At 38.8% G+C, this 17,216-nt stretch overlaps 1 protein-coding gene across 2 annotated transcripts; it reads left to right on the forward strand.

Annotated features, from left to right (window-relative positions):
• The first annotated feature begins 1,041 nt into the window (after nt 1–1,041).
• PPIL3 (peptidylprolyl isomerase (cyclophilin)-like 3) lies at nt 1,042–13,158 on the forward strand. Of its 2 annotated transcripts, none has more exons than XM_012655354.1 (7): nt 1,042–1,090; nt 2,271–2,346; nt 3,456–3,530; nt 4,887–4,980; nt 5,613–5,680; nt 8,805–8,923; nt 12,690–13,158. In XM_012655354.1, the coding sequence occupies exons 2-7, from the start codon at nt 2,344–2,346 to the stop codon at nt 12,814–12,816; spliced, it is 486 nt and encodes a 161-aa protein (XP_012510808.1). In that variant the 5' UTR covers nt 1,042–1,090; nt 2,271–2,343; the 3' UTR covers nt 12,817–13,158. The 2 variants fall into 2 exon arrangements, with proteins under 2 accessions (XP_012510808.1, XP_012510816.1); XM_012655362.1 differs by lacking the exon at nt 1,042–1,090 and adding an exon at nt 1,291–1,410.
• Nucleotides 13,159–17,216: the final 4,058 nt, after the last annotated feature.

Consider the following 17,216-nt stretch of genomic DNA (forward strand, 5'->3'; position numbering starts at 1 on the left):
TCCAACAAGAAACTAGAAAGCTTGGCAAAAGGGGAAGGTGGGAGGACAATGAGGAGCTGGAAAAAAATTGTTGGCTCTAAAATATGAAAACCGTAAAATTAGCAAATGTTTAATCAAATAACTACAAAAGATAATATTCTCAACCTCATTCTTAAACTTAGTACCCACATTTTTGTTTTTCAAGAAAACCATTTCATGGTATGCACAATATTTAACAAGACAGCATAACCAATTGTAAATTTAACAAAATACCCGTAACGCAATTATTTCAAAAGCAAATTATTTTCAACATTTCTACTGCAAAAATGTTTAATGAGATGAACACACTTATTTAACATGAAGGGATGTGGGGCCTCCAAAAGCCATTCGAGGTCTTAATACTACTCCACTCTCCAGACTCTTCTAAATGTGGCAAGCGCCAAAGTTAACAACGACAATGGGAAGGAGCATAGCATGGTGCTTAAGAGCACTGACTCTGAAGCCAGACTGGATCCCAGAGCCACTGCTGTGTAACCACGGGCAAATCACTTAACCTCTGCAGTGTCCTCCTCTGAAGAAAGGAAATAGTGCCTAGCTCATGTAGTCGCGAGATTTAAACGTTTGTAAAGCTGGAAACAGTGCCTGTCCTAGAGTAAGCACTGTGTTTGCTATTGTTAAGTAACACTGACAACCTGCAAACTGCTCCAAGTTACTTCCTCTATTCCTCATTTCAGTGCCACTTCAGGCCTTTTCCAGGACAGTGAAGAGCCAGGTGACACAGCCGGTAACTTGAGTCAGGATCCCCGCCCCACAAGTGCCCAAAGTTCTCACGCGGCAGGGCAGTTTTCTGTCCTAATCTCCTCTTCTGCCTTCTTCCTCTGCAGCGCCACCACAACACTCACAGCCTGCACTAACCAGGACCCACCTCGAGGGTCACAACTACCCACTCGCCATTTAAATCACCCACTACTCACCAGTCCCGGAAACCCTCCTCTTGCGTCACTTCCGGTCCTGCGCCGGAGCGCCTGTCGTTGTGGCAATGGGCTGGGGGAAGGAGCTGAGCGGAAATGGTCCAGACCCTTTTACAGCCCAGTCTAAAGAACTGCTTGAGGTAGTTCTGGGTTACGCTTCTTGTCCCGGTGTAATTATTCATAGGGCGCCCTTTCACCGTCAGATTTCAAGTGGGTGGGGATAAATTACAATATTCGCCTAGTTCTAGTCGTTTTGGTTTGAGACAGGAAGGAGAGGAGAGGGGGAAGGAGAGGAGAGGGAGAAGGAGGTGAGGAAGTAAGGGGCGTTCTGTTTAATGGGTCCCACGCTCAACTTCCGCTAGTCTAAAGAAATTATAATTTTGAACTAGTTGACCTATACAGGCATCTGTGGTTGCCTTTTTCCTGTTTTAACAACGGCTGTGCTAACCGAAGTGGTTAAGTAAGTACGTATGGAGGAACGTCGTTCATTCTTTCACTTACTCAAATGCTTGCTGAGCTCTCTGTTGGCACTGGTTTAGTTCTTGGGATAGTTCGAGGGAACATTCTGGGCGGAGAGGCTGTTGGAACGTCAGAATAAATAAGGAAAGTTCATAGTATGTTAGTGATACGTACTATGGGAAAAGGAAATAGCGCATGTCTTAGAGTTACAGTAGTTTTGTTTTTGTTTTAAGACAGGATCTCGCTCTCTCCCAGGCTGGTGTGCAGTTGCGTTATCGTATTATAGCTCACTGCAACCTCAAACTTCTGGTCTTACGGAATCCTGCCTCAGCCTTCCCAGTAAGTGGGACTACAGGCACGCGCCATCACGCCTGTCCTATTTTTCTAATTTTTGTAGACACGGGGGTCTCGTTCTTTTTTAGAAATAACTCCTGATCTCAAGCAATCCTATCCCAAAGTGTTAGGATTACAGGTGTGAGCCACTCACCCTGCCTAAAGCGGTTTTAAATAGGGTTGTTAGGGCGACTAAACTTGACACATGAGCGGAGAGTTGGAGGTGAGGAAATTAGCTGTACAGATGTCTGAGTGTAAGCGTTCCAGGAAAAGGGAAAAACCAGTGGCTAGACCCTCAGGTGGGAAGGTACCTGGAGGACTTGCAAGGAGGCTCTTGAAGAAGAGTAAAAGAAGTGGGAAATTGGGGGGCTTGAGTCAGGTAGGGTTTCTCCTCATCACTGATATAGCTGGATTTTTATTAGGGGGATGCTCTTCGAGGATTTTTTTCTTTTAAATATATGGTACAGATGAGTGTGAGTTAAGATGATAGAAAAATGATCTTAATTCTTTTTTCTTTGGGGAATAAAGACTTAGTTTTGAGCGTCTCTCAGGACAATTGTGAGATATTAAATAGTCCTTCCTGAAACCATCAAGAAGAAAAATGGTAAGTTTTGTAGAATTCTTATGAAATGCCTTTCGTAAGTTATTTTTAGAATTTCAGTTAAGGGAAATAAAAGTGCATGGAAATTTTAGTGGCAAGACAGAAATTATAGGCTGTAGAAGCATACAATATAGAATGATCCATTAAAAACCAGAAATAAGCAAAATTGTTTTTAAATTCTTTAATGTCTTCACTTAAAATGCACAGAATTTACCTGCATCAAAAAACTTGATTACAAGTTAAAGACAGAAAGGGGAAGTCCGAGGAGCAGAAGAAAATAGCCAAGTGTAATACTTTTAATTGGATTCTTTTGCTGTGGATCTAAAGTGGGCAACTAGAATTTGAAGTGGAAGAAAAGCAGTGAGAATAGTACCCTGCTCCTCCCACACATGCTCTTATCTGAATCTTCAACCTGGCCATATTGTCTAACTGCTACATGCTATGGTAGGAAGAGAAATGAAAAAGGAAGCCTCCAGATAGTTTTCTCCCTCTCTGGAATAGGGTATAAGAGGAGTATACAAGTTACTAAAAAACAGGTACAAAAACAACAGCAAAAAAAAAAAAAAGCAAGAAACAGCACTATAGTTACCTCTGTACATTTAGGATATAGAAACACCCTTTTTATGTTTGTTATCTTTAGTAAATAAATGAATTGTTTTTAACCCTATTTTTCAGAATTAAAGTACTTAAAGAAAAGGGTGAAAATTATGTTTTGAAAAATCATTGTACTGTGATTTATCAGTAAATAATGATGTTGGTAAATTGTCATATAAATCCATACTAACATAACAATTTTTAAATTTTTATTGATGAAAAATTCAAAGTTAAAATAATTATTTCCATCACAATATTTGCTTCCAAATTTTTAGCATAGATAGCTCTTTATCCTAACATTTATATTTATCTTCTGGAGTTATTTTTCTACCTTTGAAATAAATTTTGAGGAAGAAGTACAACTTCCTGCTATGTGGATGAATAATCTCTGAAGTGGTATTTCTTTCTCTCTGTTTTTATTCAGATTGTCATTTTGAACATTCAATCAGGGAAATAATACAGTGCATAAAGTCACCTGAAGATATCTCATTTGTTCTCACATTCTCTCTCCTTTTTAGTCTGTGACATTGCATACAGATGTAGGTGATATTAAAATAGAAGTCTTCTGTGAGAGAACACCCAAAACATGTGAGGTGAGTACCATTATTTACATAGTAAATATCAGCTAATACAACAGGATAACAATTTGGAAATCAAATCGTCTAACCTGAACAACAACAAAACTTTCTGTAAAACCATTGTAAGAAAAAAAGTAGCCAAGATATCTTCTGGCCTAATTTCCACTTTTCTTTCCTGACGTCAAAGATGGATCAAAGAGTAGGTAGATAATTTTTCTGTAACTGTAGAATGGCTATATCGTTTCCTTTTGGCTCATTTGTCCTCAGGAAACATAATCATTAGGATATTAGAAAAAAGAACTGTTCTATACATTATTTTACCTGCTTAAATGACAAGGATAGAAGGAAGAAGAGTCAGCTGTATGTATGTATTCATTTGTACATATGTATATGAATTGCGAAAGGCTGTCTTGCCAAGGTCTGGGGATACAGTGATTAGCAACAGACATTTCTTGCCTTCATGGAGCTAATATTCTTGCTGGGAAAATAGGCAGGGTGGGAAGATTAAGTAATTCTAAAAGGCAATAATGCCTTGAAGGAAATAAGGGTTGAGATAGAGAATAATGGGAAAGGAACTACTTAAAGGAAGAAGGTGAGGGCAGGCCTAGTCAAGGAAGTAGTACTTTGATTGTAGAAGGTACGATGTTATCTCCATCGAAAGAGATATAAAGGGCCGGGCGCGGTGGCTCACGCCTGTAATCCTAGCACTCTGGGAGGCCGAGGCGGGTGGATCGCTCAAGGTCAGGAGTTCGAGACCAGCCTGAGCAAGAGCGAGACCCCATCTCTACTAAAAATAGAAAGAAATTAATCGGACAACTAAAAATATATAGAAAAAATTAGCCGGGCATGGTGGCACATGCCTGTAGTCCCAGCTACTTGGGAGGCTGAGGCAGAAGGATTGCTTGAGCCCAGGAGTTTGAGGTTGCTGTGAGCAAGGATGACGCCACGGCACTCTAGCCCGGGCAACACAGTGAGACTCTGTCTCAAAAAAAAAAAAAAGAACATTCTATCTGTAGAAGTAGCAGAAACAAAGGCCCCAAGAGAGGGAAACCTGCCCCTTTTGGATAAATTGTCAGAATGCTGATGGGGTTAATGTAGTGAGTAACAGGGAAGGGGTTCTTATATGAAATGTAGAGATAAGCCAGTCCTGCAAGTCTGGTTAGGCCCTGCTGAAGATTTTGTATTTTATTCCAAGAGCAGAAGGAAGCTGTTGAAGTGTTTTAGACAGGGAAGTGACATTATCCAAAATAATGCCTAAAAGTCATAGTTTAAATATGCTGCTCTAGTTGTTTTCAGTAAATATGATTGGTTCTTTGTCTTAAATGGGTTTCTGCTGCATCATTTCTCAATCATTGTTTTTATTCTCTTCAGAATTTCTTGGCTCTTTGTGCCAGTAATTACTACAATGGCTGTATATTTCATAGAAATATCAAGGGTTTCATGGTTCAAACAGGAGATCCAACAGGTAAGTTATTCCATTAACTAAAATCAAGGGAATTAGCTATATAGTATGAAGAAGAGGGTAAAAGAAAAATACAAAAAGAAAAGCATGTGGAGTTTTTATAACCAGGCCACCTTACCATAGCAAGAATTTTTTTTTTTTTTTTTTTGAGACAGAGTCTTGCTCTGTCGCCTGGGCTAGAGTGCAGTGACGTCATCATAGCTCACTCAGCCTCCCGAGTAGCTGGGAATACAGGGGCACGCCACCACACCCAGCTAATTTTTCTATCTTTTGTAGGGAAAGGGTCTCGCTCTTGCTTAAGCTGGTCTCGAACTCCTGAGCTCAAGTGGTCCTCTTGCCTCAGCCTCCCAGAATGCTAAGATTATGGATGTGAGCCATTGCACCCAGCCCATAGCAAGAAATTTTAAGCAGAAGCTATTAACACCTACCCCTAAAATACTGATAAGAAGAGTTGTTCTTTTTTGGTTTTTATAGGTATTTTATTCTTCTGTAAAGTTAAAATTGGTAAAGTGCAACGGCCATATCAAATTTTGTGTGTATTTAAAGAGTTATACTATAAAGTAGCCCTTAAGTTTTAGGAAAGAACCCTTTTCAACTTTAGATACTTCTTTTGATTTGCTTGTTTTGTAATATAGGTACTGGAAGAGGAGGTAGCAGTATCTGGGGCAAGAAGTTTGAGGATGAATACAGTGAATATCTTAAGGTATATCCCCAGTGCTTCAAAAATCTGTTTTCTCATGCCTTGGTTACACTTGGAAACTAGATACATGTGTTGTATAATAGTAACACAAGTTAACATCATTACTAAATGAATATACTTTTTTGTAGTTTTGCACACTTGTTAAATGATGTCAGGGAGAAAATTGTAAGTGGTAGTTCTTGTCTGACATTTATATTGGAATCTCACCATCTCATGGATCTTGATATTAAGCGAGCTCATCTTTGAGCCCAATATTTAACTATTAGTAGTAATATACCAAAGGGACTTAATATCTCACTATAAAATTCGTGTTGGAATGACATGAATCAGTGGCCTTTTTTGAGAGTGGGTAGGAAAGATTATTAAACTTGGTTGCAATATTGCCCATGGTCAATCCCCAACTTTTTTTTTTTTTTTGAGACAGAGTTTCATTCTGTTGCCTGGGCTAGAGTGCCGGGGTGTCAGCCTAGCTCACAGCAACCTCAAACTCCTGGGCTCAAGCGATCCTCCTGCCTCAGCCTCCCGGGTGGCTGGGACTACAGGCACACACCACAATGCCTGGCTAATTTTTTCTATTTTTAGTTGTCTGGCTAATTTCTTTCTATTTTTAGTAGAGATGGGGTCTCACTCTTGCTCAGGCTGGTCTCGAACTCCTGAGCTCAAGCAATCCTCCCGCCTCAGTCTCCTAGAGTGCCAGGATTACAGGCATGAGCCACCACGCCCAGCCTCAATCCCCAACTTTTATCATTTTCCTATTTTTCCCATTTATTTTTTATTTGTATATATTCATGGGGTACAAGTGCAGTTCTGTTACATTGATACATTGCATTATGGTGGAGTCAGGGTATAATTTTCTGTTAGATGTTTGAAATTCCTGTATTAACTTGACTTAATACCTGTGGTAGATCTCAGGTTAAAGAGAAGTGCATATAAATAAATCTTCAGCATGGTAAATTAGCGATTTTTAATATCCTTTGTTATACTTTTCTGTACTTTTCAAATTTTTTAAAGAGTCTTTTTTTTTTTTCTAAAATTAACAACTAGTGTTCACCTATTTTTAAAAATTAGTTCCACTTCCCATAGATAACTTCAGTTAACTATTGTGTGGTCTTTCAAACTTCATATCTGCATATGATAACTTTATAATTAGAAGAAAGGTGATAAATTCTCAAGAATATGCAATTGAGTGTATTATATATTCAGTTACATTAAAATATACCCACAAACATTCCGAAAAAAATTCATTGTGGTATATCTCTCTGGATGATGATACTAAGAATAATTTATCTTGTTTTTGCTTTTCTATTATAAGAAAATATATTAGCTTTGTTACAGAGTTGGGGTTGATAGGTAATAAACTTTCTGAAAAGTCAACCTTTTCCTGAATTAGAAACTAAACAATTTCTAGGCATTAATTACTACGTTAATGACTGTTTCCATATACCAATTGAAAACCAGTGATTGGCTGTGAGAAAAATCACCTGTGGAAAATTCAAAACTATAAAAGATCAGGGCCTTACTCTCCAAAAAGTAGAGATGAATAGTCAGTAGGACTGGTTAGGACCTTGACTATATTTTAAGGTTCCTTGGTGATTCCTTTGCAGCCAGGGGTGAGAACCATTATCTTGTAAAATACACGAAGGTTGCAGAAGTATAATGAATGTTCACATACTGACCCAGCAATTCCATTCCCAAATGTTTACCCAAAAGAAACTTGTATGTATGCACAAGACACATGTACAGGAGTGTTCCTAATGTACTATTTGTAATAGCAAAAATCTAGAAACAACCCAAAGGTCCATTGATTATAGAGTGGATAAATTTTACTATATTCAATAGTGAAATATCACACAGCAGTAAAAAAAAAAAAAAAATCAGTGAACTATAGCTACATATACATCTATGCATCTAAGAAATTGTAACAAGGTTAAGTGTAAAAAGCATTTCCTAGAAGACTAATGTTGTGTGATGTCACATTATATAGAGTTCAGAAGGAAAAGGAAACAATGTATTGTTTAGGCTATAAGTGTATCAGAATAGTGGTTACCTCTTGGAGAGGTTGAGGTAATACATAGTTGGAGAGGAGCTCATAGGCATTTGCAACAAATTGGTCAATTTTAACTCTGAGAGCTGGGAAATATGTTAATGGGTGTTTATTAACTTAAAAACTGGTACCTATATTCTTGTGTATGTATTAAATATTACATTTGATTGCTAGGTATCTTTTAGGGAGACAAAGTAATAATATTTTGATGTAGCTGCATCTCTATGGCATGTTAAATTAATGTCACCTGATGAATAGCTACAGCTAGAATAATCAGTGGAGTTACTCGAAATATATTTTATATTTGGGCACCTCCCTGTAACATGTTCACAGTCATGTCTTTAGTCTTTTCAGTAAGGCCCTCTTAATTCCTGTACACATTCCCATGTACACAAATAGTATTATGCTGTTAGAGCTGGATAAGCTCTTAGATCATCCAGTCCTGGGATTATGAACTGACTGCCCATGGAGGGAAGACCCACAGATGCATTCTCGATGACCATCAGTTTAAAAAAAACTTTTAATGCCATTAGCGAATAGATAACTATTGAATCATTTTGCCAGACTCCATCTCTCCATAATGCTTATGTTCTGCCCAACTGTCAGTTTATCTGCTTGACCCTTGTGAGCATCTGAACTATGAATAGACCCCTGAACTAGTCCAACTTCCCTTGTTTTACAGATAAACTAGCAAGAGTCCAGTGTATATGAGAAGAGATTATGGGGATTTTGATTTTGTTGTCTACCTGATCATTTTATTCCAGCACACTATCCCTTAATATAAATGTAAGGATTATTTCCGTTATACATTCCTATTGCTAAAAGTGTTTGTGGCTGTACTTCTTCAAAGTGAAAATGAAATTCATTGAGGAATAGGATTTGTTATGTAAACAATTTACATACAAGTTTTCAGGGATACAGATAATACAGAAACTGAACATTTGGATTAGCCCTAATAGAAGCTGGTTAAATGTTTTTTCTTGGTCCCTTAAATATTAACAAGGTAAAAAGTGCATGTCCTGTTTTAATCCTATATTTGGAATATTTATATTATAACTTAGTTAATACTTTGCTCTTTTTCAGCACAATGTTAGAGGTGTTGTATCTATGGCTAATAATGGCCCAAACACTAATGGATCTCAGTTCTTCATCACCTATGGCAAGCAGCCACATTTGGACATGAAATACACAGTATTTGGAAAGTGAGTATTTTGGTTATGGTCTTTGGCATTTCAATGCAAGGGGTACATATGCTTGGCTGTGATAGTAGCATAACTACTATTGAAAAGAGCAGTATGAGAGCAAGTGCACCTAGAGTTTAAGTCCACCACTCACTAGCTCTGTGTGACTTTGGGAAAGTTGTCACCTCTCTGAGCCTCATTTTACTTAATTTGTAAAAGAGGGGCAAATAATTTTTTTCAGGATTGTTATGCAAATTAACAGTAATGTGTCTGTTTTCATTAAGAATAGCATTTCACAGCACCTAACAGAGCTGGAAAATAGTGGCATAAACAAGATGGACTGGCATGGTGGATCCAGGCACCTCTGTCTTTTTTCACAACTATCTTTATTTTCCATCCTCAAGCATGCTCATGGTCATAATTTGGGCAGTGCAGCTCTACTCAGAACATCTGTGTGCCAGGCAGAAGCGAGGAGGAAAGACAAATGGTGTTTGCCAGCTGAGTCAGCCCCCTTTTAAAGAACTTTGCTGGAAGACCCAGAACTTAGTAATATGGCCACCCCTCATCAAAAAGGGAGGGTAGAAAATGTTTTTCAGCTGGACACATTGCCACTCTCGCTAAAATCAGATTTCTCTGAGTAAGAAGAAGGGAAGAGTGGATCCTAGGGAAGTATTTAGCAGTCTATGCTAGAATATCCATTGCAAGTGCTATACATGGTTTTATAAATTTTATAAATCCGGGGGAAGTAAATTCATCTGTTAATTCAACAGATATTTACCATGCTGAAAAATAGACCAAGGCACAATTCTAGAGTTTGTTTCTAGAGTTTGGATGCCAAGTTAGGTTTATTAAAAATAGATGACTGGCTGGGCGCGGTGGCTCACGCCTGTAATCCTAGCACTCTGGGAGGCCGAGGCGGGTGGATTGTTTGAGCTCAGGAGTTCGAAACCAGCCTGAGCAAGAGCGAGACCCCGTCTCTACTAAAAATAGAAAGAAATTAATCAGACAACCAAAAATATATAGAAAAAATTAGCCGGGCATGGTGGTGCATGCCTGTAGTCCCAGCTACTCGGGAGGCTGAGGCAGAAGGATTGCTTGAGCCCAGGAGTTTGAGGTTGCTGTGAGCTAGGCTGACGCCATGGCACTCTAGCCCGGGCAACAGAGTGAGACTCTGTCTCAACAACAACAACAACAAAAAAATAGATGACTGTACAACTTTTCTTTTTCATTCCATATATGTGTGTCTAATTTATGCATTATTAATGTTCAATGAAACTAATGAACTATTACAGCATCTAGTAATTTTTGTGCATATGTAAATAATCCAGTTTCCCTTCCTTTTATTTTCTCCCATCATTCAAAATTATTTATCAATAATAACCAGGATTTATTTTACAGGATTTGTGACAAAACTGTAGCGCTTAGAACAAGGGAAGATGATCCATAGCTTTCCTTTGTCTTGCCAAGAGGCCCATGTCCCAGATAATTGACTAGACTCAACCTGCCTCTATTCTACCTGCCCCAATCCCCCGCTTGTTTTTCTTTTTTCCTAAGACTTGTGTTTCCTATATCCTCTGTTTCTCTTACTGACTTAGAAGGTGGGAAAGCCCTTAAGATTTACAATTTAGAGGCTGGGCAAGGTGGCTCACACCTGTAATCCTAATCCTAGCACTCTAGGAGGCTGAGACTGGCGGATTGTTTGAGCTCAGGAGTTCGAGACCAGCCTGAACAAGAGCCAGACCCTCGTCTCTACTAAAAAATAGAAAAAATTAGCTGGGCATGGTGGCACATGCCTGTAGTCCCATCCCAGCTACTCAGGAGGCTAAGGCAGGAGGATCACTTCAGCCCAGGAGTTTGGCATTGTAGTGAGCTATGATGATGGCACTGCACTCCAGCCTGGGCAACAGAGTGAGACTGTTTCAAAAAAAAAAAGTCTTTAAAAATTATCTTCAGGCCATGGATATAAGGTATACATAAAAAATGAATTTCATCTTTAGATTTAGGTTCCTCCATCCCCAGGATATCTCATTACATATATGCAGATATTCCAAAATCAGAAAAAAATCCAAAATCTGAAACACTGCTGGTCCCAAGTATTTCCGATAAGGGATATTTCGCCTGTATAAATCTTGGGAATTGATTTGAGTTACACTAGGAAGTCTAATCTAAAAAGCCACTCTTTCTTAGCAAATGTTTTAGATTCATATTTCCAGAACATGTATTCAAAGAACAGCTCTCAATATTTTTTCTTTAGGTTGATCACATGGCAGAAATACTCTCTAGGGATTAGGGGGATGGGGGGGAAATCTACAACTAAAGGACACGGGGAGCACTAAAGGGAGGGAAGGGCATGCCTTTAACCCGCATTTGGGTGAGGCAAAGACATAAAGTGTAACTACAATGTTTGTACCCTCACAAAACCCTGGAATAATAAAAAAAAAAATATTTTTTCTTGGTGTTAACATGAAGTGGACTTGCTGGAGGCTGAGTTAACTGTCAATCTTCTCTTGTCCTGTTGTTGTTATTATCACTTTTTATTGTTGTCCAGAAGCAAAAAGTGGAAACACCGTATTTAAAGGATAAAGTATGTATCCACCTACTTCAGGACTTTCAGTGTAGGGCAATACTAATAATAGTGTCATCCTACATACTTTCTCCAGGTATTTCCTATGGCAAAGAAATCCTTATGACTGGTATGATATTGTGATATAATAAACAATATATATTTGGTCTTCATTTTTGGTTACTGGCACAGGGCTTCTAAAACTCTTGGAATTTCCTGAGTGATAGGAGTGAGAGGAATATTTTATTATTCATAATTAGCCTAGCCCCTTTCAACTGTATTTGAGTTTATGCTAATGCGGTGATTCTTGGTGGGCCCCTAGATAGCTTCAGGATGGGAGCCAGCTGCCCAAGGAATCAGCCATATGATTAGAGAATTGGAACTTTCAGCTGTACTTTCCAACCCCCTATCCCTGACTTCTAGGAAGGAGAGGAGGAATGGAGATTGAGGCCAGTCACCAATGGCCAGTGATTTAATCAATGGTGCCTACATAATGGAGCCTCCTTGAAAACCTCAAACAGGGTTTGGAGAGCTGGATTGGGGAGCACATGTAGGTGCAGAAGCTCTGTGCCCCTCTCCTGTACCATGCCCTATGCAGCTCTTCCATTTGGCTTTTCCTGAGTTGTATCCTTTATAATAAGCCATAATAATAAGTAAAGTGCTTTCCTGAGTCTGTGAGCCATTTTAGCAAATTTTCAAACAGAGCCGGGGCGTATGGGAACCCCCTAGTCATATCTGGTTTGGCAGAAGTACAGATCACAACCTGGGACTTGGAACTGGCATCTGAAGTGGGGAGCAGTCTTGCGGGACCAACTTGTGGGGTCTTTGCTCACTCTGTGTTGGAATTAAATTGTAGGATACCCAGAGAATTGGAGAATTGGGAAAATCCGCATATTCAGTATCAAGTTTTGTGAGACTATAGAAAAACAATTCATTTTCCCTTTAACTGGTTATATTAGCCCCATTTGTAGCTATTCTGTGACTGTATGAGTGAGGTAGAACATAATTTTAGGTACACTGATGGCAATATTCCTACCCTTTGTATTGTTGACTAAGGGCATGAAAACAAATTTTTATTTCTGAATTTTGTACATTCAACTACAGAGTTCAAAGAACTATAAAACATGGTCCTTTTCTCTTAAGGAGACTGTAATTGCTTTTGAAATGTGGATATTACATTTCAATCTGAGGAAATTTTCATGCATCGTATTGTTTCTTTTTCAGGGTAATAGATGGTCTGGAAACTCTAGATGAATTGGAGAAGTTGCCAGTAAATGAGAAGACATATCGACCTCTTAATGACGTGCACATTAAGGACATAACTATTCATGCCAATCCATTTGCTCAATAGCTATAATAGACGTGGACAAAGACTTAGCAAACTATTTGCTGGAACACACACACCTAGTGTGGTTTACCCAGTTTTAATTATGTCAGAGATTGCATCAGCCTTCTCCTTGTTTACAACTAAGATCTTCTCTGAAATGGTGGTATCAAGAAGAGCCCAACAGCTTTTACCCCCATTCTTAGAGCATGTTCTTTACACCATTATCCAATGTATTTTTTAAATTTTAATATAAAAAATACCTTTTGTTTAATTTTTGTTACATATAAACTTTCATTTTTAAATGCTAAGCCTCAGTTAAGTGCTGACATTTTTGAGTATCCTAATTACATACTCCTACTATATCTAGTCCATACCCTGGAAGTACTATTTTCTTTTAATTATTCACTATACACGGAAAGAGGAGAGACAGTGTAGAGAGATTGTCTAGAAAGGCCAACGAATCCATTTGCTATTTTGTCTGGTTTTTAGATTTATAGTAAAGGCTCTAAGAAGTGCTAGAATACAGTAAACATTCAACATTTCCCAACTGATTTGCTCATTGACATTTCTTAAAATCATGTCTTTCAGGCCAGGCGCCCTGGCTCACACCTGTAATCCTAGCACTCTGGGAGGCTGAGGTGGGAGGATTGCTCAAGGTCAGGAGTTCAAGACCAGCCTGAGCAACAGCAAGACCCTGTCTCTACTAAAAATAGAAAGAAATTATCTGGACAACTAAAAATATATATAGAAAAAATTAGCCGGGCATGGTGGCGCATGCCTGTAGTCCCAGCTACTCGGGAGGCTGAGGCAGAAGGATTGCTTGAGCCCAGGAGTTTGAGGTTGCTGTGAGCTAGGCTGACACCATGGCACTCTAGCCCAGGCAACAGAGCAAGACCCTGTCTCAAAAAAAAAAAAAAAAAAAAAATCATGTCTTTTAAAATATTGAAAAATAGAGCTCTACAAAAGATGCATTTGAAAAATGCAATGAACTGTTTAAAAGCACTAGTTGTGCAGTCCTGGTCTGTGTTTTAATCACAGCTGTGTCCCCTACTGTGTGACTTTAGGCAAGTTAACCTCTCTTTAGTATTTTCGCCCATAAATAATATTCCCTCATAAGACTATTGTGAGGATTAAATGAAATAATGTGTGTAAAGCTTCCGGCATGTAGTAAGCAAATGGAAACTGCTCTCCTAAATATTCATGTCCACCATAGGGCTCTCACCTAATGAAGCCATTTATCAGGCTCTACCATTGATTTCATTTCATCAGGAATCATATTTCACCTAGATCACTTTGATTAGATTTGAGTATTCCTAAAACTGGTACCAAACATTTGTCTTGATATCAGTCCTTGGTTTGTCTCATTTCTCCCATGGCTGATCTAATTAATGTGTTGATTCTTTTTTAACTACAGTTTAGGGATTAGCTTGCAACTATCCTGTTACCATTTATACCTTCCACTAAACTGAGGTGCCGGATATACTAGTGACCTCACCTTTAGTTTCATCTTTTTAATCATTTAGATCTCTAGAATTAGTATTAAAGCCTTTCTTTGGCTAGATTTTGTTTTGCTGCTTCTTATACCTCATACCCTTCTTCCCCAAATATGTCATTGAATTTTTTTGTGGTCACTTTTTTTTTTTTTTTTTTTTTGAGACAGCATCTTACTCTGTTGCCCGGGCTAGAGTGCCGTGGCGCCAACCTAGCTCACAGCAACCTCAAACTTCTGGGTTCGAGCAATCCTTCTGCCTCAGCCTCCCAAGTAGCTGGGACTACAGGCAGGCACCACCATGCCTGGCTAATTTTTACTATATATATTTTTAGTTGTCCAGATAATTAGATAATTTCTTTCTATTTTTTAGTAGAGAAGGGGTCTCGCTTTTGCTCAGGCTGGTCTCGAACTCCTGAGCTCAAAGGATCCACCCGCCTTGGTCTCCCAGAGTGCTAGGATTACAGGCGTGAGCCACAGCGCCCGGCCTGTGGTTACTTTTAAGAGGCCTTTATTGATGATTGTTAGGATGTTTTGTACTTATTGGCATTCCTACAGTTTTTATTCCAAACTCTGCCATTTTTAATTGGTGGTGCCAATGTGGTGATTTTTTGGTTCTTAGAGCTTATCTTACAATGTCTGCTCAATTATAGTCATAAAAATATCATAGATAGGGTGGTATACTGGCTGCCTACCTTGGGCTTAATGCAGGCCCCATGAGGATCCAGGTCCAGAACATTGAATACTGTTGGCTTATGTTGACTGGTTCATACCAATCACATTAGTGATTGGTTCTATGTAGTGACTGGCAGTAAGTATAACTGCAAAGAAGACTTGAATATTGCTCATTAGCCTGTTTTTCTCTTCTTTAAAAACAAAGTAACATGGTTCGCCATCTTTCCCATGGTTGGCAAACTACAGCCCTCAGGCTATCTGCCTATCTTTTGTAAATAATGTCTTGGAACATAGCTATACCCATTTGTTTACATATTGTCTATATTGTCTCTGGCTGCTTTTGCTACAACAGCAATATTGATTGCTAATAACAGAGACCAAATGGCCTACAAGCCTAAAATATTTTGAGTCTCCATTGTGTATCATTCCACTCTCTATATGCTCATGTGTACACTTTTTTTTAGTACCCACTTATGAGTGAGAACATGTGATATTTGACTTTCTGTTTGGCTTGTTTCATTTAAAATAATGACCCCCAGTTCCATCCATGTTGCTGCAAAAGACATGATTTCATTCTTTTTTATGACTGAATAGTATCCCATTGTACGTATATACCACATTTTCTTTATCCAGTCTTCCACTGATGGATATGTAGGTTGAGGGAGAAATTCCATCACAGTAACTTTTGAAATTTATCCATAGTTGTTTGGGTATGTTTAGCAGCTCAAATGTTAAGTAAATTTAGGGAATCCCAATTTCTGGAAGCTAAAAGCTAATCACAGTGTGCTAGTCATTGTGCTAAGCACTGTACATTTATGTTCTCAATCCTAACTATCTGCAAATTAGGATTCCACTATTATTCCACTATTACAGGTAAAAGTTGCAGTAAACAACTTTGTGCCAAGAGCTATCTAGTGTTTACAATAATTTCTGTAGGAGAAATCACAGTAAAATTACAGGGTCAAAGACAATGGAACAGAGAGTGGAGTAGTTATAGTTTGATTATATTATATACTTTAAGCTCGTCCACTCCCTTCGCTGTGAAACCATGATTATGTGGCAACTTCAGATAGTCTAAATCAAGTGTTACAATGTGTACTACTCAGGTGATGGTTACACCAAAAGCCCAGGCTCCACCACTACACAATATACACATGTAACAATTCAACTTGTACCCTGTAAATGTATTAACATTTTAAAAATAAATAAATAAATCTGGTATTGGCAAAGTTTTTCTGAAAGGACCAGCAAAATATTTTAGGCTTGCAGGCCATTTGGTCCCTGTCACAACTAATCAATATTGCAATCAACATTGAAAAAAAAATCTCAGTGGATATTGCCAAAATTGCCTTCCAAAACGGTTTTAAATTTAGCAAAAAGCCATTTATTAATTTGGGAAGTACCTAAAATTTCATTTACGAAATTATTTTAGTGCATGCTATGGGCTGAGTTGGGGGTGCCGGCTATAGTACCCCTCCCCCATTCATTTGTTTAAGTCCTAACCCCCAGTACCTCATAAAGTGACTCTTCAGAGATAGAACCCTCACAGACGTAATTGAGGTTAGATGAGGTCGTTAGGGTGGGCTCCAATCCAACATAACTGGTTTCAATATGAGAAGAGATTAGGACACCGACTGCAGAGAAAAGACCTTGTGAAGACAGAGGAAGAAAGTGCCCATTTACAAGCCAAGGGGAGAGGCCTTAAAAGAACCCTGCAGAAACCTTGATCTCGGGCTCGTTTAATGAGAAAATGTTGCTTAAACGTGAAGAGTCGCCACTTCATACCCCAGGCTCTTGCTAATTTCTTCACTTTTTAAAATCTTGGGGAAATCTTTCAAATCCAATTTTAGTGCATGTGAGCCCCAGCAAGTAAAAACTAAGGGTTTTTTCGTTTTAATTTCCCCATCGGTTTGGTGATAAAAACTAGTTTTAAATAGGTCTCAGAACCTTAGCAAAAGCTGAAATCCAACCAGTTAGTACTTTGGAGCTATTTGACGCTAGTGGTATAGTATTTTTGAAACATTATTTTAATTATCGCAATCAGGGCACATGCTATTTTGTGTTCTGCTTCCCTAACTTTTCTTTATTTCTTCGTTCACAGATAACAATTTTAAGTGAACGAGAAGGAGAGGCTTTTCCCCGGTAGGTGTAGTTCTTTCTCAGGATACAAACAGACTCGGACCAACATGGCCGCGGCGGCAGCTTCGCGTCGGCTCCCAACGCGGCGCCTGCGCACATGGCGGTCACGCGCGTGCCCCGC

The sequence above is a fragment of the Propithecus coquereli genome, unplaced genomic scaffold, assembly GCF_000956105.1.
Source record: "Propithecus coquereli isolate 6110/MARCELLA unplaced genomic scaffold, Pcoq_1.0 Scaffold113, whole genome shotgun sequence".
Lineage (NCBI taxonomy): Eukaryota > Metazoa > Chordata > Mammalia > Primates > Indriidae > Propithecus > Propithecus coquereli.